At 47.9% G+C, this 24,335-nt stretch overlaps 1 protein-coding gene across 3 annotated transcripts in view; it reads right to left on the bottom strand.

Annotated features, from left to right (window-relative positions):
* Positions 1-24,335, bottom strand: part of SMARCA2 (SWI/SNF related, matrix associated, actin dependent regulator of chromatin, subfamily a, member 2) — a 225,739-nt gene that overhangs the window by 130,988 nt on the left and 70,416 nt on the right. For 2 of the 3 annotated variants that reach the window (XM_006863737.1, XM_006863738.1), the window contains exons 9-17: positions 16,111-16,164; positions 11,990-12,120; positions 11,783-11,840; positions 10,825-10,925; positions 8,872-9,019; positions 7,180-7,343; positions 4,483-4,549; positions 3,855-3,965; positions 2,036-2,278 (exon numbers count right to left, since the gene is read on the bottom strand). In XM_006863737.1, the coding sequence (XP_006863799.1) occupies positions 2,036-2,278; positions 3,855-3,965; positions 4,483-4,549; positions 7,180-7,343; positions 8,872-9,019; positions 10,825-10,925; positions 11,783-11,840; positions 11,990-12,120; positions 16,111-16,164 (1,077 nt within the window). The remainder of the gene's footprint in view (positions 1-2,035; positions 2,279-3,854; positions 3,966-4,482; positions 4,550-7,179; positions 7,344-8,871; positions 9,020-10,824; positions 10,926-11,782; positions 11,841-11,989; positions 12,121-16,110; positions 16,165-24,335) is intronic. The other variant, XM_006863739.1, reaches the window with a different exon arrangement.

Genomic DNA, 24,335 nt, shown 5'->3' with positions numbered 1-24,335 from the left:
CTGGGTGGGACTGTCACTACAGGCTGATCAGAGAATTGGGATAGGACGGGGAAGACAGGTGATAGCTAATCTGATGTAAAAAAATCATGTGCTCGGCTGCTAAACAAAAGATTAGGGGTTCGAGTCCAGCCAGGGGTGCCTCAAAAGGAAGGCCTGGCAATCACGGTCTAAAAAATCAGTTGCTGAAAACCCAACAGTGCACAGTTCCACCCTGACACGCGTGGGGTCGCCGTGAGTTGGAGAAGTAAGATAGGCCTTTGCTCAGGCTGCCTCAGTTACAGGGCTTAACAAGGACCGACCCAGCTTATGCTGGAGGGACTGTACTCCCACCCGACTCACTTCCTCTTCCCTGCCCAGCTCTCGGTCCAGTTTCGCCATATTTATTAAAACCCCCTCTGCTTTCTCTCCTGCTCTACAGAGTTGCTTGTCATGACCTGGTTAATTGCTGACAAACGACCAATGGACCTCTACAGCAGCTCGAGATGAGAGGGCAGACAGCTCAGAGGGTGGGTTTTCAGCCCTGTATTACGAGACCAAGAACGAGCTCAACATGTACCCATTTGTCTTTGTTATGGCCCTTGTCCCCCCTTCCAAAGTGGGCTTCAACGAGAGAGTGGGATAGATGGGAAGGAGTAAAATGAGAAACTTCCAATGGCCACTCCAGGACTTAGGGCAACCCTAGTAGAACAGTGGTCAAGAGCTTGGCTCTTAACCAAAAGGTCAGCGGTTTGAACCCACCAGCTGCTCCACGGGAGAAAGATGAGGCAGTCTCTTTCTGTAAAGACCGACAGCCTTGGACACCCTACGGGGCCGTTCTAGTACCCTATAGGGTCACTATGAGTCGGGGTTGAGTCGAAGGCAGTGGGTTTGGTTTGGGGTCTTTACAAATAAAACTGAAGCTCATACTAAAATCTGAAAGAAAGAAAAAAGTATACTGAATATTCTCCGGTCTGAGTTCTGTTTTATACCAAGAGTCTTTGTTAGCGGGCAGCCCATATGTCCAGAAACAGCATGCTCCGCTTTCAACAGCTGCGTTGAGTTGGCTGAATTGGTCTGGTTGAATAAACTGAACAAATGTCTCCAAGTTCACCCTCCCGGTGGCCCACCGCAGCTAAGCGTCCCCACCAGTCTGAGCCACCTCTGGGGACAAGGAGCCTGGTGGAAAAGGGGTCAGGATGGTCTCCCCAAACCCAATTCCATCAACTTGATTCCAACCCTTAGCAACCCTACAGGGCAGAGCAGAGCTGGCCCCCAGGGTTTCCGAGACTGGACATCCTCACAGAAGCAGACAGGCACGTCTTTCTCCTGTGGAGGGGCTGGTGGGTGTGAACCACCAACCTCCTGGTTATCAGCTGAGCTCTTTAACCACTGTGCTCCTTTTGGGAGGCCCTCGCAGCACTAAACCCGTTTTATTGGATGAAGACAACCACCCTGGAACATGAACATGTCTGGCCACCAACCAGCTCTCATTAGGAAGTGAGACTGTGAAGCCCCGTAGCTCTGATGCTCTCGGTTGGTCCTTAGAGAGAGAGGACGCCCAGGTGATACAAGCTCTGTGCTCAACTACTAACCTAAAGATTGGTGGGTTAACACACCCACCCAGAAAGGCCGGAAGCCTGTTTCCATTACCATCTGCTGTTGATGCATAGATTCCAGCCTGGAGTGACCCCAGTGGAGCAGAATAGAACTGCCTTAGAGGGTTTCCAAGGCTGCCACGCTTATGGGAGCAAATAGCCTCATCTTTTTCCCACAGAGCAGCTGCTGAGCTTGAACCAGGGATCTTTTGACTAGCAGCCCAGTGCTTTAATCATCATGCCACCAGATTCGTTCCATGAAGATGACAGTTAGGAAACCCCTGTGGAGCTCAGCTCTACTCAGTAACAGATGGGCTCACCAGGCCTTGGGATCGACTTGCCAGTGATGGTTTATCTGGCTGTGCTATTCATTTTAATTTGGGGGTGGATTTAATGCTCCCGATTTGAGGTGACTTCATTTCATTGACCTGCAGTGGAAAATCTAACAGTTAGACCAGTACCCGCTCTCCGGTCATGGCAAATGGGGCGTTGAACCACTGCTCGAAGGTGCTACAGCTCTTGAAAATCGTAGGCAGGAGGAAGTTGAGGAGAGCCCAGAGTTCAGGCAGCTTGTTCTGCAGCGGGGTCCCCGTTAAGAGAACCCTTCTTGGTGCCACGTAGTGTGTGTTTAAGACCTGGGTCAGCTTACAGTGGTGGTTCTTCATCCGGTGCCCTTCGTCCACGATCATGTATTTCCACCGGATCTGTAACCGAGAAGGAGGGGGCAGGCGGTGAGCCACAGGGTCCTACTGGTCAGCAGGTGGGTGGTGAGATGGAAAGCCCAAGACCCCATCCATCCACAGTACATGGTATGGCTTGATCTCCCCACCCAACGCTCCTTTTGCAGACGCAACACCACAACCCACTTCCCCAGGTTGGGACGGCCCTGCTGCCTCGCACAGCTAAGTGTAGATTCTGTATCTCCACTTGAAGCAGATTTTCCCAATGACTGATTGTTCCAAGATGGCGCTACAAACAGTCAACTCAATGGACACTGGTTTTGTTGGCTTTATTTGATAGCTCTCTTCGTCTGGAAGCTACACGGAAACCTGTCCACTATGGTGACCTGCTGGTATTTGAAACCCTGGTGGCATAGCTTGCAGCATCCCAGCCACACACAAGCCACCACATGCGGCACGCTGATAGAACAGGAAGGAGTCCTGGTAGTACAGTGGGTTAAGTGTTGGGCTGCTAACCGCAAGGCAGGCCACCAGTTCAAGCCCACCAGCCCCTCTACGGGAGGAGGATGAGGCTGTCCACTACCATAAAGGTATACAGTCTCAGAAACCCTAAGGGGCAGTTCTGCAGTTCCCTAGGGCCTCTGTGAGTCAGGACCCACTTCACAGCAGTGGGTGTTTTACTAGAAAATAACAGGACCCAGCAAGCACAAAGGAACACGTCCTTATAGCGGGGCGGCCACGTGGAGAGACCAGGGCTTGAAGCAATGACGTGACATTTCGACAATGACCCAGGGCAGGACACAACCCTGCTTTCTGACTGGGGCCAGGGTTGTCGGAGAGAAAAGGGCTGCTGGAGGAACTGGGGGGGGGGGGTTGTTTTTAAGAGGTGTAAGCCCATTAACAAGGAGCCCTGGTAGCATAGGGGGTTAAGGGTTAGGCCACTAACTGCAAGGTCGGCAGTTCGAGCCCATCAGCCGCTCCACAGGAGAAAGATGAATCTTTCTGCTCCCATAGAGGTTGATAACCGCAGACAGTGTCTCTAAGAGATGACAAGCACACCACCACCACTAATTCATCAATTGTGAGGAGACAAGCAAGAGTCCCAGAAGGATGCCCCCCTCCCCAAAACACCACCATCCATGACAGTAGAACCATGACTAAAAACATGGTTCTCCGAAAAGGTGAGAGAGAGAGAGAGAGAGAGAGCAAGAGCGTGCAGCGAGGAGCACCTAAGAACCAGATCATACTAGTGAGCCGTAACATTACTAAGGTCCCTCGAGGTGCAGGGGACGACTCAGTTGCTAACTGAAAGGTCGGCAGGTCCAACCCAGCAGCCCCTCCTCGGGAGAAAGATCTCGTCACGATGACAGCCTTGGAGACCCTCTGGGTCTACAGAGTCCCTGAGAGTCAATTCCAGAGTAGCTAACAAGTCGTATGACTGAGAAGTCACACCCGGTAAAAAAAAACCCTGACCTTCTGGGGAGCAGTCGAGTGCTTTAACCCTAACCCTAACCACTCCCCCCACCCCCAGCTCCTTCAGGTTACACCAGTGGGGGGATTTGGGAACTCGCTTAGGTGCCAGTGTGAGGGCCCGACATACCTTGGCAAGAATGTGCTTGTCTTTGATAATGTACTCATAGGTGGTCAAGAGCACGTTGAATTTGCCACTCCGCAGCTGGGGCACAAGGGAGCGTCGCATGGCAGGTGTACCCTAGGTGGGAAGAAGAGATGGCGTGTTTCCCACCGGACATCAGAGGGGGCGTGGCAGTTGGTCAGGGCACGTCCCATCAGCGCATACACACCCACAGATGCATCTTTCCAGACCCTGCCGGGGAGGTTTTCCTAGAGAGAGGACCTCTCGGGTGGAGCCAGGAGGCTCCATTTCTCTGGGTGAGACCAGCAGGCATGCCCGGCGCCTGAGCAGCCAGCAGCAGTGCCCCAGCCAGGGGTCTTTGTTATTTCTGTTACTCTCATCAGAAATCTGGCAATATGATAATTAACCATTTCCTTCTGCACTTCACTATCTGAGAGTAATTATGGCTCATTACAATCATCTTCCGGGGATGATTAACTCTCGCTGTTTTAGTAACATGACGTATAAGACAAAACTTTACAACCAAACCCTGCTCACAGATGCCCGGGTGGATGAAGGGTGGGGAGAGGGATGAGGGAAGCGGGAGTGTTGAGCGCTGTTTCCCAGAATTCCCCACGCACACGGCCTTCCGCACCTTGTAGGAAATCTTCACCACCGAAGGGGCCCATTTATCAAACTCGTATGTCCAGTTGGATAAAGTCCTGTGGGCGAAGGGACAAAGAACATGCAGAAATGAAGACAGGAACAAAAGTTACGGGCTCCTATTCACGTCTCAGTCCTTCCGGGAAAGGGCCGAGAGAATAAAGACTACATCACGATATAGTTATCTTAGCAGTAAGCTGACTCGAAGCTTTCGTTCATAGGTCATAGGACAATTTCTTAAGAAAAAATAAATCCAGAAGGTATAAGCATTGTTGTTTTGGTTGTTATGTGCAGTCAAGTCGGTTCTGACTCATAGCGACCCAGTATGGGGTCTTTGAGGGTGTCCATCTTTACAGGAGCTGAAAGCCTCATCTTTCTCCCACAGAACAGCTGGGAGTTTCAAACTGCTGTCCCTGAGGTTAACAGCCCAACCTGTAATCCACTATACCATGTTGGTATTGTTGTTAAGTGCCATTGAGTCAGATCCAACTCATAGCGACCCTGTATAGGGTTTCCGAGGAGTGGCTGGTGAGTTTGAACCGCCGACCTTGTGGTTCAAATCAACCTTTTGGTCCAGGGCTCATCTTAAGGCGCCACATCACTACGCCGCTGGGGAGTAGACATGGGGGGGGGGGTGCAACATCACCACCTCTGTTTGCAGCATTGACAAATGGTCATTACCAAGTTGGTTTATTCAGTCCTGAGAAACCGCCTTGTAAGTTCAGTGAAAAGTTGTGTCAAGAAATGAGAAAACCACATGGCCAAACTGAAGAACTCTGCCAAGAAGACGCAGGGGAAGGAATGGCAAATAACTTTTAGGAAGATCCCCTAAAAGGTCACTATAACACACAGATTGTTGTTGTTATGTGTTGTGGAGTTGGTCCGACTCATAGCCACCCTGCATAGGGTTTCCGAGGCTATAAATCTTTACAGGAGCAGAAAGCCTCATCTTTCTCCCACAGAACAGCTGGTAGTTTCGAACTGCTGTCCCTGAGGTTAACAGCCCGATTCATAATCACAAGTTAGAAAGTGGAAAATATGGATAAGATTCTAAAAGTGGACTTAAAATATACATAAAATGCAAAAGATAGCGAAAGATCTTGGATTCAGCTCACCGAGACAAAAAAAATAAGATAAAAATCCAACATATAGATGAAATCTGAGGGAAATTCATAAACAGAACCCTTATTCACACTTAAGCTCTAAGTATGACAAAGAGTAACAACAATTGTGAGGATGGTACAGGACCAAGCAGCTGTATACGGGGGTCTCTGTGAGTTGAAGCCAAGAGGATCGCACCTGTCAACAACACCGAGATCTGTAAGGAGCCTCCCATGAAGAAAGGTGCCGGCTAAGACTCAAGGCTGGGAGCAGTTACTCACGGCAAAGTGTTGGGCTGCTAACCCACAGGGCGGCAGTTGGAACCCACTAGAGGGTTCACAGGAGAAAAGACCTGACCATCTGCTCTACAGAGTTCAGCCTAGGAAACGCTAGTCACAGGCTATGTGTGGGGATCAACTTGATGGCCCCAACATCTCCTTTACTAAGGATCTCCGACAGGACAGTGGTTAAAGGTTTGGTTGTTCAGCAGAAAGTTGGCAGTTCAAACCCACCAGCTACTCCATGGGAGAAGACCTGGTGATGTGTTTCTGTCAACATGACAGTCTAGGAAACCCTAGGGGGCACTTCCTCTCTGTCATATGGGGTCTCCATGAGTCAGAATCTCGACCTACGTAGGTTTTCTGGGACTGTAAATCTTTAAAGGAATTGACCACCTCATCTTTCTCCAATGGATGGGTGGGTTAGCAGACCCCACAGCGTCACCGGGGATCCTAATAACAATAAGCATAAGAAGAAGAAGAACCTAAATAAACCATGACCATCAACTCCATTCCAACTCATGGCCACTGTGTAGGATGGAGAAGAACTTCCCTGTGACGTTTGCCTAGGAGCACTGTGGCTCTACAGGATAAGCATTGGACTGCGAACCACAAGGTTGGCAGTTCGAGCCCACCAGTCCCTCCTAGGGAGAAAGATGAGACTTTCTGCTCCTGCAAAGATTTCCAGCCTTGGAGACCCTATAGAGGGTCATTATGAGTCAGAACCCCTCGACAGCACTGAGTAGCAACATTGGTGGACACAAAGTGCCATGTCTTCCTCCTGGTGGACTTGAACCTTTCATGTATCACGTAGCAGCTGAGCATGCAGCCTCTGTGCCACCAGGGACATTGTTGTTGGTGAGTGCCGAGACGGTTCCGACTCATAGCAACCCTGTATAGTAGGGTTTCTGAGGAGTGCCTGGTAGATTTGAACCGCCGACCTTGTGTTTCAAACTGACCTTGCGGTCCAGTGCATTAACCTACAGTGCCACAAGATAGAAGAATACATATTCTCAACTATTCCCTACGAATATAAACAGACAGCCTTTTGGAAGTGAATAAGTAAAGAAATCAAAGACCCATCTCAAAAGAAATCTTTTCTTCCCCGATGGTTGGGTGGGCAGGTTGTGTAGACCGAGGCAACCTGTGGGTCCCGGCTTAATGACCAAAGGAGATCGGGAGGAAGAAACCCCCCCCCCCCCCCACCTTGCCTGGCAGTCCCGCTCCACACTGCGGTCTGCCGTGGGTGAGGAAAGGAGGGCACGCAGCTAATCGGCAGCAGGTGAGCGGGAGCCCACCGCTGTACTTACGAAAGGGGCACGATGATGAGATAGGGGCCATTGAGCCTTTTGTGTTCCATCAGGTATGTGATGAGTGCGATGGTCTGGATCGTCTTCCCCAGACCCATCTCATCCGCTAAGATCCCATTCAGGTTGTTGTTATACAGGGAAACCATCCACTCCAAACCCTGGAGCTGAAAAGAACAATGTTTCCATTACCCAGATAATTAACACCAACACAACTCAAGTGAAGCTGCCACACATCTCAGAATCTCCTCCACCCCCGCCACAGCAGGCCCATCCGTCCCTGGGCGTCCTCCGTGGTCCGCCCAGCCCGGAGGGAATTTACAACTTGAGCTTGCATTCCTGCCTCCTGCCTGGCAGGTACTGGGTGTAAATCAGACTGGGCAGTGACTCGGCGGTGGCAACTTCGGAACCATTCCCGTGAAACGTCTCACAGTATTATTATAAATTAAGAAACCCTGCCACCGCCTGCCCCAGACAGTCCAAGAACAGAAAGTCCTGAGGAGGAAGACAGACAGACAGACAATCCAGGAGGAGGGTCTGATGGGAAGGGACAGCCTTCCAGGTAATGAAGAAGGTCCCCTCAGGGAGGAAGGTGGTGACCAGGGAACTGGGAGAGGCACTCTATAGGACCCGCACCCACCCAGTTCTGGGGGAGACAGAGGGTCCAGGCAGCCCGTGGACACTTCACAATGTGGGTGCCAGCAAGCCAGAAACAGACTGTCTGGAAACCTGGCCAATCTGTGCAGGGGCTACAGAAAGTTCGTGGAAAAACAGAGTGAAGAGATAATGGAATTTTTTCATGAACTTTTTGAAGCCTCCCCCTGGCATTCTTAAGGTCAGCTGGATTTTCCATGTTGAGTTCAAGCAAGAAAAACTAAGTGAAAATGCAAAATCATCAGTCACCCCTTCTGTCATGTGTCTCCTACCCCCAGCGATAATGTCCCCTCCAAGCAGAATTCTCATCTTCCATGCGGGAGACCGAGGTTCAATTTCCGGCCAATGCACTTCATGCCCGGCCACCACCAGACCGTTATGGGAGGTTTGTGTGTTACTCTGGTGCCGACAGCTTTCCACAGAACATCTACTTCTGAAAATTAGCTTATGCCAACTCCGTGGATCACAGAAGTCACATCTGCAACTGAGGGTTTGAATGACTCAGTGTTTTGTTGTGTGGTGCATGAGGACTGCCGGAAGAAACGGTCAGATGACACGCCTGCTATATTTATGAGTTTATGAACTAGTTTTCAACAAAGCACCGATGTTCACAATTTTATTATGCCTTAAAACAACAACAACAAATAAAGCATCAGTGTGAATATGGCTGCTCGTAGGTGGTGGAATCGGAACTAAAACGATGGTCACACCCATATTTTAAAGGGATAATTCGTTTCAAGATGAGGTTCCGATGTTCCCGGCTTCCAGAGTACCAAGGGATTTTCCATTGTGAAGGGACAGTCATAAAACTGTCCCACAGGCCGAGCCAGCGTTTTCTTAACACAAAATTCATCCTGGACACATACAGGAGAAATTGGATATGCCCCGGGAAGGAAGATGAAATGGAAGTGCTCTCAAAGAACTGCCCAGGTCTTGGGGAGAATGCAATACCGCAAGTTGTGTAGCCTCTTGATGTGCCTCCGTACCCAAACCTCTGAAGCCATCCAGGTGCGCAGGCCAGGCTTGGACCTCAGGCCTTACCTGGTAATGCTTCAAGGTCCCGTTGATGAGGAGGGCTGATTGCTTCTCCACCCGCTCGGAAATGGCGTGCGCCACGGTGTAGTAGGACTGGGAACCCCGCGCACTATACTGCATGCTGTACTCATCATCCACGTCTTGCTTGGCCGTCCTGGGAACAGAGCGGGGAAACACATGCACAGACTCGATTCCCTTCCAGAACGGCCCGGAGTATGGCTTATGCACCACCTCCCTCAGGAGTCCCAGAAGCCTAGTGTGACCTGCAGAATAAGCCCTGGACTGCAAGGTCGGTTTGAACCTCAAGGTCGATGGTTCAAACCCACAAGCTGCTCCTTGCATAGGAAACCCTATGGATGGTCACTATAAAACAGAATCAACTCAATGTCACATAAGGAACAGCAACATTGGGAGTCCTGGTGTGGTGCTGGAGAATCAACAATGGACTGGAACCGTGAGCTTGGTGGTTCAAACCCACCCCCTGGAAACCCTCCACATGTATGCTATGAGTCAGAAACCGAATCAACAGCACTTCACACCAACCACATTGGGAGTCCCGTAATGGCACGGGAGGTTAAGTTTGCAGCTATTTGTAAAAGGTTGACGGTTCAAACCCACCCAGAGGTACCTTGGAAGAAAGGCCTGGTGACCTGCTTCCACGAGGTCTCAGCCAGGAAAACCATATGGAGCACATATGGAGTGTCCATGAATCAGAATCAAGTCAACAGCAACAACACAACAACACATGCCCTGAAAGCCAAGCAACTCATGGGCCCCCTGAGCATAATGGAACAGCACACTGTCCGCTCCTGTGCCATCCCTGCGCTCGGAAGTGGATAGGAACGCTGTGATCCGGAGGGTTTTCCATGGCTGAGGTTTTTGGAAGTAGACTGCCAGACCTTTTGTCCTAATCTTAGTCTGGGAGCTGCACTGACACAGTTAACAAGTTAAAAAGAAAGAGAGAGAGAGAGAGAGAGAGAGAGAAAGAGAGAGATTTGCAAAACTGTAAAACAGCGCACTTTCTACATTCACTTTTTATAAGTGTACTTTTTCATAAAAGGTATCATTTATGTTAATAATGGGTTTATTACTTTTGGGAGTGCACTATTTAGGATGTGAACATACAGGGAAGGTAAGAATTCTAATCCTCCCCAAAGCTACACAGTTCAATCCAAACCCAGTGCCTTCGAGTTGGACTCAACAGTGACCCTATAGAGGGGACACCCTACAGAACACAGAATTGTCCCAGATGGTTTCTAAGGTTGTAAATCTTTAGGGAAGCAGAGTGCTTCATCATTCTCCCAAGGAGCAGCTGGTGGATTCAAACCACCAAGCTTTCAGTTAGCAGCGGAGAGCTTAGCTGCTGCGCCACCAGGGGTCCTTTCCAAGCTCAGCAAGGTAGGTAACATGACCTTCCCCATACATGCATGTGGTGATGTCAGCAAGGTAGGTAATGTGACCTTCCCCATACATGCACGTGGTGATGTCAGAAAGGCAGGTATTGTGACCTTCCCTATACATGCACATGGTGATGTCAGCATAGTAGGTATTATGACCTTCCCCACACATGCACGTGGTGATGTTAGCAAGGTAGGTATTGTGACTTTGACCACACATGCACGTGGTGATGTCAGAAAGGCAGGTATTGTGACCTTCCCCATACATGCACGTGGTGATGTCAGCAAGGTATGTATTGTGACCTTCCCCACACATGCACGTGGTGATGTCAGCAAGGTAGATATTGTGACCTTCCACATACAAGCACGTGGTGATGTTGAGGGAGGTTAATGCATCCGCCCCGCACCACGTAACTGAAAAGCCAGCAGTCGGGATTCACATGTAGGTCAGCTAGACCTGCAGTGACAGGCAGAGCGGGACCCAGACCCATGTCGGGGGGGGGGACACTTTGCAGCCTTCATGAAGCCTGTCCCCAAAGCCAACACTCGGGGAGATACACACTCAATAATCTGCTTGGCATCCTTCTCCGAGACGTCCTCACTGTTAGGATCCAGAAATATTTTCTCTTCTGTTTCCTGCCGACTAGACTCTTCTTCCTCGTCCTGGGAAAGGAACAAAAGATGGAGAAAATGACACTCCAGCCAGGCCATCCCCAAGACTGGTCATTGTCTGAAAACAGATGAAAGCGTACCGAACTTCACAAGGGAGAAGAACGGCATGGACCGTCTGGGTAGAAATAGCCCCATTGCAATTTCAACTGCTGAATCCTTATCAATGAAAGGAAATCCTCAGGGACCCCTGAACCCTGGGTCTCAGAAGCTGTTGTTGTTCCCTGTAGTCAAGTTGTCCCCCCCAACCCCCATCCAACCATAATGACCCCAGGCACAAGAGAATAAGTGGATGCCTGGTTCTATGCCATTCCCGTGAATTGGTTTCAGATCAGACCCTTGTGATTCACTGGGGTCTCACTAGCTCATTTTTAGAAATCAATTGCCAGATCTTTCTTCCTAGTCTACCACAGTCTCGTCCTAGTCTGTTGTTGTCTGTACACTCTGATGAAATTTGCTCAGTATCCTAGCAACACAGAGACCTCCAGTTAAGGGTGAGGGCTGTGCATAAAGTATACTGACTGGGAACTGAACCCGGGTTTCCCGAGTGGCGGGCAAGAATTCCACCACGGAACCATCCATGGCTATCCCCTTTTCTTGTGCGCCAGTACATTTGGAAGTACCAAGTTCTCCCACGGGCCTGGGGCCTCCACAGGGTCGTTGTGCTACTGAGCCCACAGTGGGAAAGCAGTATGCCAATCATTTGCCTCTCAGGTCAGCGCTGCAGGAGAGAAGGGACAGAGAGACACAGGGGCCCGGCTTGAGTTCAAGGGACAGAGGGACACAGGGGCCGGGCTTGAGTTCAAGGAGCTGCTTCTTGCCATGAACCCCAAACCCAGAGATGTCCGTACCTCCTCTTCATAATCAGAATCACTCTCCTCACTGTCCGACCTCGGGGCCACTTCGTAGCTACAGAGGAGAGAGAAAAGCACTTAGGACTTTAAATGACAAAACAATTCTACGCACTCAACGTGCACATTTGGGTGGCTTAGTGTCAAAATGTCCCGAGGGCAAGGGGAGCCCCAAACGCCCCAGGCACACGGCCGTCCCTGCGTTACCCGGGGTTCATCTCCAGCCAGGCGTCCAGCTGACTGGCTTTGGGAGCTTCTGGGCCAAAGAGGACCTTGCCAGTTTCCGTGTGGGTCACCTTGACGGGCAGATCGCTCATCTGGCTGCTCTCATCTATGGGCTGGATGGGGTGACAAAAGGTACGGTCACTGGTCACTCAATGCTGGACATTCACCCAGGCCTCCGAGGCCTTTCTGGGGGCAGAAACAGGGGTTCCATCTCATCTCCATTTCTCAATGGAGAGAAAACCACCATTGTCCTCAAATCGATAGTGGCACCCAGGTGTGATGGACAAGAACTCCATACCGTGTCTGTGGTTGTAATCGACACAGAAAAGGAGCCCTGGTAGCACAGAGGCTGAAGCGCTCGGCTGATAACCGAAAGGCAGCAGTTTGACCCCCACCAGCCGCTTGGCAGGAAGGAGAGACATGTAGCAGTCTGCACCCATAGAGGCTGACAGCCTAGGAAACCCTACGAGGTAGGCTCTACTGTCCTGTAGGAACCCCCTAGGGATGCTATCTGTTGGGATCGACTGGACACAGTGTTTGTCTTAGTGAATCTTTACAGAGCCCCGGCAGTGCAACGGTTAACCTACCCAGCGGCTCCACGGAAGAAAGTCCTGGCAACCTACATCCATAAAGACGACGACCAAGAAAACATCGGCGGGCAGTTCTGCTCTGTTGTGTGCGGCTGCTGTGAGTCCCAATGGACCGGCCGGCCCCCACAATGATAACGGTCCTGACAGAAGCAGACAGCCAGGTCTTTCTTCTGCAGAGTTGCTGGGTGGGTTTGAACCGCCAAGGTCGTTGAGTGTAAACTGTGTGTACCTATGCCCCTGGGGCTCTTGATGTACAGACAGTTCGTGCCACCCTCTGTGACGCTGATGTACACGGTGTCCTCTCCAAGGCTCTCGTTCAAGGACGAGGGCAAGGGCACACCACAGTAGACATGCTATACCGCTGCCTCCTCCCGGCAGGGCAAGGTCCTCCCTGGGCCAGCTGTCCACTAGGCTCCTGGGTGTCCCCCAGACTCCTGTTTTACAGGAGGAAAGCCGCTCAGCAGCACACATCCTGCTCAAACATCCATCTTAACTGAAATCAAGGAGAGTGGTGTTTGTCAGGGGCAACTACGAACCCCTGCCCACTACAACCTCCACCAACAATGGCCACGGCTGAGCCTCACTTCACAGCAGAACAGGAGGCTGGAAAAGAAGTTCACGGGAGGCTGGCGTGGCCTCTACAGAACCAGCGTCCTTCATCCCCACTCGAGTCCAGCCCACAGCCACCCCAAGTATGTACCAGAGAAGAATGGGGCTCCACTGGGTTTTTTCATCGGCTGATTCTGGGGCAGGTCTTTCTTCCCATGCACCTCCGGATGGACTTGAATTTCCAACCTATTACTGAGCTGCCGAGTGCCCGTTAGCTATCTGTACTATCCCAGAACACCATCCAAACCAAACCAGGATGTGTCTGAGCCCCCGTGGGCACCGCTAAGTGGGATCCAGCGATAAAACTGCTCATTGGTGACTGAACACATCAAGAAAGGCTGGGCGCAGTTCCTCACTAGACTCTGGATAATGCACCGGACCTGAGTTTGAACTGGGAAGTTGGTGGTTCAAACCCACCAGCCGTTCCTCAGAAACCTTGTGTTGCTGCATGCCGGAACTGACTCGAGAGCACTTAACAACAACAACTAGGCTCTGCAAAACAGCCCGCTGGGGAAACGAAGAAAGTGAATGAGATTCTACAGGTTGTACTTAACCTACTTCGGAGAGCAAACTGCCATGAAAGGCCCAGGATGGAGAAATCCTACATAAATAAGTGTTGCTGATTATAGGAGGGTGGTTTTCGGGGCAGAGGCCACAGGCAAGATCTGCATGTGGAAAGCCTTGATTCGTGTGCACTTCCAGCCCATCTGTCTCCTTATAAGTCATCAACCCGCATGCTTAGGCAATTCATCTGAGAGACTGTTGCCTAAATTATTCTTAAGGAGACTTCAGCAAAACTGCAACAGCATGCTGTGGGTTATTTCTGGGGCAGATCACCCAATATGCAAGACAAGCACAGGTTTACTTGTGCTTACCTGCTAATCTGTACTGAGCAATTTCATGTCACAGATGTGGTGAAAAACAGACAACACTATTCACTACAGATAAATCAATAAGCACAAGGAAGCCTGTGTTTACCTTGATTATTGGGTACTTCAACAATGGATGTTTTTTATTTCTTAGAGCACTGGACTGCTAAATACAAGGCTGGTGGTTCAAACCCACCAGCTGCTCCTTGGAAACCCTACACAAGGTCGCTGTAGGTCAGAACCGACTTGACGACACTTAACAAGTAACAACAAAAGCAAAGGTCAGGAGCCATGGTGGGTTACAATTTGGGCTGCTAACCACAAACCCACCAGCTGCTCTGTAGGAGAAAGATGTGGCTTTCAGCTCCCGTAAAGACTAATGGCCTCTTAAACGCTAGACTGGGTCGTTATGGGTCGGAACCACCACCACCAGAGAAAAGGCAAACCGTAGCGGTACGTATGGTCCTCCAACCAAGAACAAACACAGGCTCCAAACACTTTGCATTCAAGTCGATTCTAACTCATGGGGAGTCCTGTGGTCACAAGACGATGGATTAGCAATTATTCCCCAAAACGGCCTCAAAAACAAGAAAAGGCAGTTTCCCTTTGTGTGTGCTGACGCAGGGGTGTCAAAGCAGAGATGAGGTGTCTGTCCCCCCCCCATGAAGGTACACAGTTGTCTATACACGTACGAGAGGGAGAAGAGGCTCCGTCACTTCCCCTGGAAAACCCCCGTCCTATTGTCTGTCTGTCAGCACACAGCGTCTCACTCACGATGTCATTCAGAAGCTGGAATCAGGACACAGACTGTGCACAGCGGAGTGGAATTTGAGCATGATTTCAACACAAAGTAAAGAAGCAAGGTGCTAACTTCTCAAACTCCAGCAAAGACAATGTACACGTGTTAACGTTAAACAACAACAAAAAAGATGTGTGTTACAAGACCCAGATCCGTAGTTAATTTTCCCCAAGGAAGCACAAGAGAAAACCTGAAGGCTACCCTGTGAAATTTCTCCCCGAGGGGCATGTGTTAATTACGCACTGGTGAGAGGCAGGCGTAGGTAAGGCCTGGCTCTTGCACATTAGTTACTTCTAAGCTCTATACTATATAGTATGCTTCACCCGTCCCAGTCCACGGAGCTCCTTAGACTTCAGAGCATTCGCCTGACTTATCTCCCCTTGTGATGGATTATGGATAAGCAACAAACTGTTCCAGAGGTTTTTGCCCAGAATGGTCAGTGATTTCTACCTTTCCCCACCCTCCTGACAGATGAGACTGTTCAATCACAAGACCCCTTGAAGGCTCAGTGATTCTAGATTGGGAAGGAGTAACCCTCTGCCCACCTTAATCTCCAGGACGGTTTATCAACATATGTGTTAGCAGGGGAGAAGGTGGTTTAAACAAACCCTCTCCCACCCTGCCCGGGGGAAATACCTCCACAGGTCAGAGCTCTAGAACCTTGCCTTCCTTTAGAAAAAATAAAACCCAGTAAATAAATAATTGCATTCTCAGGCTTCAGGAGAATATTGTAAATATTAGGAAATAAACCTTGAGAACGTGCTGCTAAATTTACAAATACAAACTGATCTGTAAACCCATACAAAATGCCAAGAAACAACTAAGCTAACACCAAATCCCGAATTGCTTGGTGGAGGCATTCTTCTCATTTCAGATTCGTAGGCTGGGTCATAGTTGATGATTCTGTATTGGTGACTGGGCAGATATAATTAACGAATCGCTTAATAGTCCTACACATGTGTATTTGTGAATATATGCCTCTGAGTGCACAGAAAATTCTAGAAACGCTACACAAGACCCTTCGCAGGAGTGGAGTGTGAGACTGAGACGGAGGCAGATTACTTTCCACTTCGTCCCTTTCGTGCTATTCCAATTCTCTGGTATGCTAATGTATTGCTTATTAGTTTACTTAAAAATGAAGGACTGAGTAAAAAGAAAATCATGATATACTGGGACTGGAATGGGAAGGTACAGCCAGGACTCAGGATTCAGCAGAAATGGTTCCAAACTCCTTACCTCTCCGTCGGGCCCCAGGGCAGACTCTCCTCCTTCTGCGTTCTCTTCAGCCCTCTGCAAAATAACAACGGCGAATGTTACCTTCCAGCCAAGAAGGTGGGCACAGGAAGGGTGCCGTGGTCACTGGCTAGCTCGCATCCTTCTGTCCCTTTACCCATCACCGTCCAACAAAACCAAGCGAGGGTGCCTTTTATTTCAACTTTTCTCCATTATCTGAAGGAGAGTGTGTGTGTGTGTTATTCATAACAGGCAGAGGTGGTCCAAGGACAGTGATACAAGGGAGACTTGTAGATTGTGACTTCAAGGGCCCAAGACATGGCACATCAAGATGGTGTCGACACTCTAGAATGTTCTTTGCATGTCTGGCTCTATGAAGACAAGTCTTAGTGTCATCAGCCCAATCTTCTAACCCCCTCATCTGGTGTCATTTTGCCCTAATTATAGTAATTATTTAAGTAACCAAACATTTGCTATTTCAGACTTCTCCACATGTTCAGTTCAATGCCATTATAGGTTCATCCTGTAGATGAACGATCACCATTATCGATGTTCCGATTCTTTACATGACCCTTAAAAGCAGCTCACTGTCCTAAGTTCTGAGTTTCCCTCCCTCCTTCCTCCCACCTGCCTCTGCTAGCCACTAATAAGCTTTGGTTTCTATGTTGGTGTTGGGTGACCTCAGGTTGATTTTGACTCATACCAACTCCCTATGACAGAGCTGAACCTCCCCATAGGATTTTCTAGGCCGTCATCTCTATGGTGGATAGGGGAGGTCACGGTGTGGCACTTGTAGGATAACCAATGGACTGCCAACCTCAAGGTTGGTAGTTCAAACCCAAGATCCAATCCCTATAAACCCTAGACAGGGTCACTGAATTGGAACCAATTAATAGCAACATCTCTACAAGAGCAGATCACCTGGTCTTTCTCCACAGAGTCGCTGGGTGGACACAAACCGCCCACCTTTCATATGATCCTAGAAAGTTCACAGAAATGAAACCGTAAATATTTGTCTGGCTGTCACTGACTTATTTCACTCAGAATAATGTTATCAAAGTTCCTCCATGTTGTAGCAAGTTCCTCCATGTCATCAAGACTTGACTGAAAACGTTAAAGAATATCAATCTAAAACATGCCCATCAGGAATTGGTCTCTTCCTGTCCAGAGCAAAGACAGGTGAAGAGAGCTGGGGATACTAGTAAACATTAGTCCAATGGCCTACTGAACCTTGTGCAATGTCGATTTCACCGCCCTGAGGCCACAGCACTAGATGGGCCCAGCCACATGACCAGCTTTGGGCAAGGGATCCTATTAGAAGGGCCTAGAAGGAGTGGGAGAAAAGTGTGGAACAAAACTCAAGAGACAGAGGCTGGTGGAACCCCTCCATCTGTCCCACAGGTCTGGAACTGAACTCAATTTTCAGCCAAACGACAGATTCACCCTAGGAGCAGTAACACTAGGGAGGTACACACGCCTTAGAAGAAAATCAACCATTCGAGCTCAAAAGGGCAGCATGCACTCCAGATGAAGTCCAGAAAGGTTAGGCAAGCAGAAGGGATGGAAACAGAAAACACAGGAGGAAGTGGGATGGGTGAGGTTGCATTGTGGGGATTCGGTCAATGGCACGGAATAAAGTGTGGATGAATTGTGGAATGGAAAACCAATGAGCTGCTCAGTAAGCCTTCACCCAATTCTCAATAAAATGCTAAAAAGAAACAAAGACTAAGCCATGTGCCCCTCAGTTGGGCAAACACAGAACCAGACAAAATTCGGCGAGCTCTCCAGGTGTTACCTTACGGCCCTCAGAATGTTTGGTGTTTCCACAGTGGGTCTACGGGCAAGTAGAGCGGAGGTCCTCTGCTCGCATCTACTGTGTTAAATACCTCACTCCTTACCTATTGCGTGCCTCAGAGACCACCTAAAGAAGAGCCGGGGCATAAGAAAGACTCAGTAACTAGTCGAAGGTTGGTGACTGAATTCCACCCAATGCCCCTGTGGGAAAAAGCCTAGTGATTTGCTTCCAGAAGCCAACAAAACCCTTCAGGATGGTTCACACTGAGTTTGTTCTGTGTGTGAATGGGAATTGACTGGAAAGCGCTCAACAACCACAAGAGGATTATGGAACGTTTTGTACGTATCTGAGAAAGTCTCACTGACAAAATACACAAAATAGGCTAACATTTCTTAAATTTACAAAACCCACTTGGCCAAGGAAAATCTTTCGTATCACCTCTTGTTGTTATTAAGTGCCATCAAGTCGGCTCCGACCCATAGCGACCCTATATAGGGTTTCTGAGGAGCAGCTGGTGAGCTTGAACCACTGACCTTGAGGTCTCCATGGAACAAGAGATATCATTTGTTGTTTGGCGTCATTGAATCCATTCCAGCTCATAGTGACCCAATGTACAACAGAAGCCAACACTGCCCAGTTCTGTGCCAGCCTCATAATCATTGGTATTACACTGAGCCCACTGTTACTGCCATTGCGCCAGTTCATCTCCTTGAAGGTCAACCTCTTTGTGCTGACCCTCCACTTTACCAAGCATGATGTCCTTCTTCAGGGACAGCTCTCTCCTGACAGCACGTCCAAGTCTCAACATCCTGATTTCTGGGAAACACTCTGGTTGTACTTCTTCCAACATAGATTTCTTCATTCTTCTAGCAGATCACGGTATATTCAATATTCTTTTCCAACACCATACGTTAAATGCGTAAGTTCCTCTCTGGTCTTTATTCATTGTTCAAGTTTCACATGAATATGTTGTTATTGTTAAATGCCACAGAGTTGGTTCCAACTCACAGCAACCCTATGTAGGGTTTCCAAAGCTATAAACCTTCACAGGAGCAGAAAGTCTCATCTTTCTCCCGTTGAGCGGGCTGGCGGGCTAGAACCACGGACTTTTGTGGTTTGCAGTTCAGTGCTTATTGTATGGAGCCACCGTGTACCCCACATGCATCTGAGGTGACTGAAATTTCAATGATTTGGGTCAGGTTCACATTAGTTCTCAAAGGGACATCTTTGCTTTTTAACACTTGAAAGTTTTGAAGAGCAGATCTGCCCAGTGCAATCTGTCATCTGATTCAGTGAGTTCTGCTTTCCTGGGCATTCACTGTAAATCCAAGTTAAACGAAATCCTTTACAACTTAGAGCTTTTCTCCGTTTACCATGATGTTTTGTGTGGTTTAGTTGTGAGGAATTTTGTTTTACGTTAAGGTGTAATCCTTAGTAAGAGGTCCTGGTGTGGCATTGTACGGTAAGCATTGGACTGTTAGTCACAAGGCCAGTGGTTTGGTACCACCAGGTTCTCTTCAAAAAACCTACAGAGGGTGGCTATGAGTTAGAACTGGCTCGACAGCACGTAACAGGAAACAACACATGCAGAAGCCCGTGGTCTTTGATGTTCATCAGTAAGTGCTTCAAGTCCTCTTCACTTTCAGCAAGCACGGTTGTATCATCTGCACATTGCAGGTGGTTAATGAGTCTTCCTCCAATCCTGAAGCCACGTTCTCCTTCATATAATCCAGCTCCTTAGATTATCTGTTCAGCATACAGACTGAATAAGTGGGGTGAAAGAATACAAGCCTGGCACACACCTTTCCTGATGTTAAACCATTCTGTGCCCCTCTGTTCTGTTCTAACGACTGACTGTTGGTCTATGTACAAGTTCCACTTAATATCACCTTTGGTTGATGGTGGTTGTGGGCCAAGTTGCTTCTGACTCACAGCGACCTTGTTAGGGTTTCTGAAGCTGTAAGTCTTTATGGGAGCAGAAAGCCTCATCTTTCATCCTCAGAGTGGCTGCTGGATTTGAACTGCTGACTTTGTGGTTAGCAGCCCAACATTACAACCTACTAAACTTCCAGGTTAAACATCATTTTTACAGAACCTTTATTTTGTTGTTGTTGTTGTAGTATATATTTTTTAATGTTTTACTGTGAAATAATGTGATAGTTTACATGGGAGAACATTAGCTTTACATTCATCCTATCATTTATCTTTTCTCACCACTTCATTGCCATGGTTACAATCCCCTCCATGCATCATCAAACAACCAAAGGGTATACCCTGCAAGCCTGCCCCCCAGTCATCAGCACACAGTCCCTCTCCCTCTCTTCACGTCATTGTCTCTGCCTCCATCTCAGGCATCACTGCTTCTCTGGATAGGGTTCCGCTCTCCGCTCTTCTCCCTAGATGGTCCCAGGGCCCTCCATTCCTAGACTGCAAAGTCAGTCATACCCCTTCTTTTGCTACACAATGTCTACACCTTTACATTTCCAACCCTCAAAATCAGTCCTGATAACAACTGTTCATTATTACACCACAAGAGATCTATTCGTATCTCCTTTCATCAGCCCTGCCCAGACAGACTGGATACTACTCAGTGGAGACTCTACCTTCCTCCGCACCCTCTGGATCTAGGTTCCCTCTTGAAAGCTTGTAAGCCAGTCACTTCTCCTTTGTAGCCCCCCATTTTGGGTAGCCAATGTCCAAGTTGCCCATCCCTGTCCTCTCCATGTATGGATGGGGTGGGATTGATCTTCACTGTAAAGATTTGTTCCCTCTTTTGAGCTACTGCATCCATAGGTGTAGGTCAAGTTCATCAAATTGTATCAGATTACTCTTTTTTTCCTTTTCTTTGTTCTTCTATTTGAGCTCTGATCATCCAGTCATTGAAGCCAGGTCCAAGTGGGTAATATCTGCAAGTGTGAGTGTCCTTTGCATATGCCCTCTCTTCTTATCAGCTGGATGCTTCACTGTCCACTCTAGTCCTCTGTGACTACGTCACTGACTCTGGGCCCAAGAGTCCCCAGATCTTACCACACTGCTGGCCAGCCAGGTCTCCACCCGGCTTCACAGGAGTCTATTGGACATTGTAGGGCTTAGCTCACCACTTCATTGCTGTTTTTCCCTCACTTCCCCTTATCAGTGACAAACATGGTCGCCAATCAGAGCGTGTATTCCCACTGAGTCTTAGTTTTGGAAGGGGGTTTGCCCTAAGGGGACCCGACCACTTGGTTTGATGTCTCCTGGGCAAGCAACTTGCTTGTTCTTGTAGTAATCAGTTGTTGTTATGCGCCATGGAGTAGGTTCCAACTCATAGCGACCCTGTACAGGGTTTCCGAGGCTATAAATCTTAACGGGAGCAGAAAGCCTCATCTTTCTCCCGCGGAAGAGCTGGTAGTTTCGAACTGCTGACCTTGCAGCTCGCAGCTTGATTCTTAACCACGACGTAATTAGTAGGACTGCCTATATTGTTTTGTATTTTTTCAGACGTTCTTTCTTTCAAGAAGTATCTTCTGTTCATCTAGTGGCTCCAGGATGGTCTGATTGTCTTTTCAAGTGAAAATTTCCCACCTCAAAAGATTCTGGATGGGGTTCAGAACTCCACCTATGGTCACAGGCAATGCAGAGGCTCCACAGGAAGCCTCCCTCACTGGGCACGTTGTAGCCCCATTTTAGGTGTTCCAATCAGTTATAGGCAGAAGACAGACTTACAAGCTTTCTATGGCGATGTTTCTGGCTATTCCTTTCTCTCCCCCTCCAGTGTCTATTTTATAATGGTATGCCAGAGAAACCAAGATTCAAAAGACAGCCAAGCATGTTAACATTATTTCCCCCCTTCTGCCCATTCCAACCATGCAGAACCCTTATTTTTAAGGTATCACTGAAAACCAACATTACTTCTGTGCATTACAATGCAAAACACATTATCAAAACCTTTTAAAAACGAGCTTTCTTCCCCTGGGCCCTTTGTTTAATTTATATATTACATATACCAATTCATATTAATTAACGTAAGTGTACATACATGTATTGGAGAAAGATGAGGCTTTCTGCTCCTGCAAAGATTTAAAACCTCGGAAACCCTATACAGGGCTGCTATGAGTTGGAACTGACTCAATGACATGTAACCACACAACATATATGGATGCATCATTATAGTTAAAACAGACAATAATATATATCATTGGAGTCCTGGGGTGGCACTATAGGATAAGCACTCAACCACAGAGTCAGTTTGAACCACAAGGTTTGCAGTTCAAACCCACCAGGAGCTCCTTGGAAACCCTACACAGGGTTGGTCAGAACCAACTTGAAGGTATTTAACAACAACACATATCATTATATACGGAGAGTGTAAAGGATAAGAGATAAGCACTGGACTGCGAATCATAAGGATGGCAGTTCAAGCCCACCAGTTGCTCCGTGGGAGAAAGACGGGGCTTTCTGTTCCTGAAAAAATTTACAGCCTCAGAAACCCTATACAGGCCACTATGAGTTAGAACTTGATGGCACTTAACAACAACAACAGCATCATATCCACATATATTTATATGCACAGTCATTTCCTTTATCGACATTTTTTTAAAATGAAGTTATATATATATATATATATATATATATATATATATATTGTTGTTAAGTCCCAGAGTCAGTTCTAATTCGTTGTTGTTAGGTACCATTGAGTCGGTACCAACTCACAGTGGCCCTATGCACAACAGAACAAAACACCGCCTGTTCTGTGCCAAATTCACTATCATTGCTACGTTTGAACCCACTGCTGCTGCCACTGTGCTAATCCATCTCTCTTGGAGGGCTTCCTCGTTTTCTCTGACCCCCCACTCGGCCAAACATGATATCCTTCTCCAGGGACTGGACCCTCCTGACAATATGCCTGAAATATGAGAGACGAAGGTTGGCCATCTTGGCCTCCAAGGAGCACTCTGGCTGCACTTCTTCCAACACGGATCTGTTTGTTCTTTTGACAGTCCAGGCTACTTTTAATATTCTCCACTAACACCGTAACTCAAATGCATCAGTTCTTCCACAGTCTTCCTTAGTCACTGTCCAACTTTCGCATCCATATGAGGTTATTGAAAATACCATGGCTGAGGTCAGGCACACCTTAGTCCTCAAGCTGACTTCTTTGCTCTTCAACACTTTAAAAAGGTCTTGTGCAGCAGATTTGCCTAATGCAATACGTCGTTTGATTTCTTGACTGCTGCTTCCATGACTGTTGATGGTTGATCCAAGAATGAAGTCCTTGACAACGTCAATCTTTTCTCCATTGATAAGAATGTTGTTTATTGGTCCAATGGTAAGGGTTTTTGTTGTCTCTACATTGAGGTGCAACCCATACTGAAGGCTGTGGTCCTTGATCTTCATCAGTAAGTATCTTAAGTTCTCTTTGCTTTCAGCAAACAAGCCTGTATCATCTGCATATCGTAGGTAGTTAATGAGTCTTTCTCCTACCCAGATGCCATGTTTTTCTTCATATAATCCAGCTTCTCAGATTATTTGCTCAACATATACATTGAGTAAGTATGGTGAAAGAATACAACCCTGGTGCACACCTTTCCTACTTTTAAACCATTCTGTGTTCCCTTGCTCTGTTCAGGCAACTGCCTCTTGATCTGTGTACAGATTCCTCATGAGCACAATTAAGTGTTCTGGAATACTCATTCTCCACAATGTTATCCATAGCTTGTCATGATCCACACACAGTCAATAAAGCACAGGTAAATATCTTTCTGGTATCCTCTGCTTTCAGCCAAGATCCATATGACATCAGCAGTGATATCCCTCATTCCATGTGCTCTTCTGAATCTGGCTTGAACCTCTGGAAGTTCTCTGTCAATGTGTGGTTGCAGCTGTTTTTGTATTATCTTTAGCAAAACCTCATTCGTATAGGATATCAATGATACTGTCCAATGAGTTCCGCATTCCGTTGGGTCACCTCTCTTTGGAATGGGCACAAATACAGATCTTTTCCAGTCACTTGTCCAGGTGTCTGTCTTCCAAATTCCTTGACATAGATGAGTGAGTGCCTCCAGTGCCACATCAGTTTCTTCAAAGATTTCAGTTTGCATTTTATCTATTCCAGATGCCTTGTTCTTTACCAATGTCTTCAATGCACCTTGCACTTCTTCCTTCAGCATCATTGGCTCTAGAACATATGCTACCTCTTAAAATGATTGAACATCAACCATTTCTTTTTGGAACAGTGACTCTGTGTATTCCTTCCATCTTCTTTTGATGCTTTCTGCAGCATTCAATAATTTGTCCAGAGAATCCCTGAACACTGCAACTCAAGGTTTGATGTTTTTTTCCCTTCAGTTTCCTCACCTTGAAAAGTTTGAGTCTGTTCTTCCCTTTTGGTGTTCCAGCTCCAGGTCTTTTCCTAACTCATAGTGATCCTGTATAGGATTTCCAAGGAGCAGTT

The sequence above is a fragment of the Chrysochloris asiatica genome, unplaced genomic scaffold (genome assembly GCF_000296735.1).
Source record: "Chrysochloris asiatica unplaced genomic scaffold, ChrAsi1.0 scaffold00056, whole genome shotgun sequence".
Taxonomy (NCBI): domain Eukaryota; kingdom Metazoa; phylum Chordata; class Mammalia; order Afrosoricida; family Chrysochloridae; genus Chrysochloris; species Chrysochloris asiatica.
Note: the sequence above shows the minus strand (reverse complement) of the source record. Positions and strands in the feature narration are given on the sequence as shown.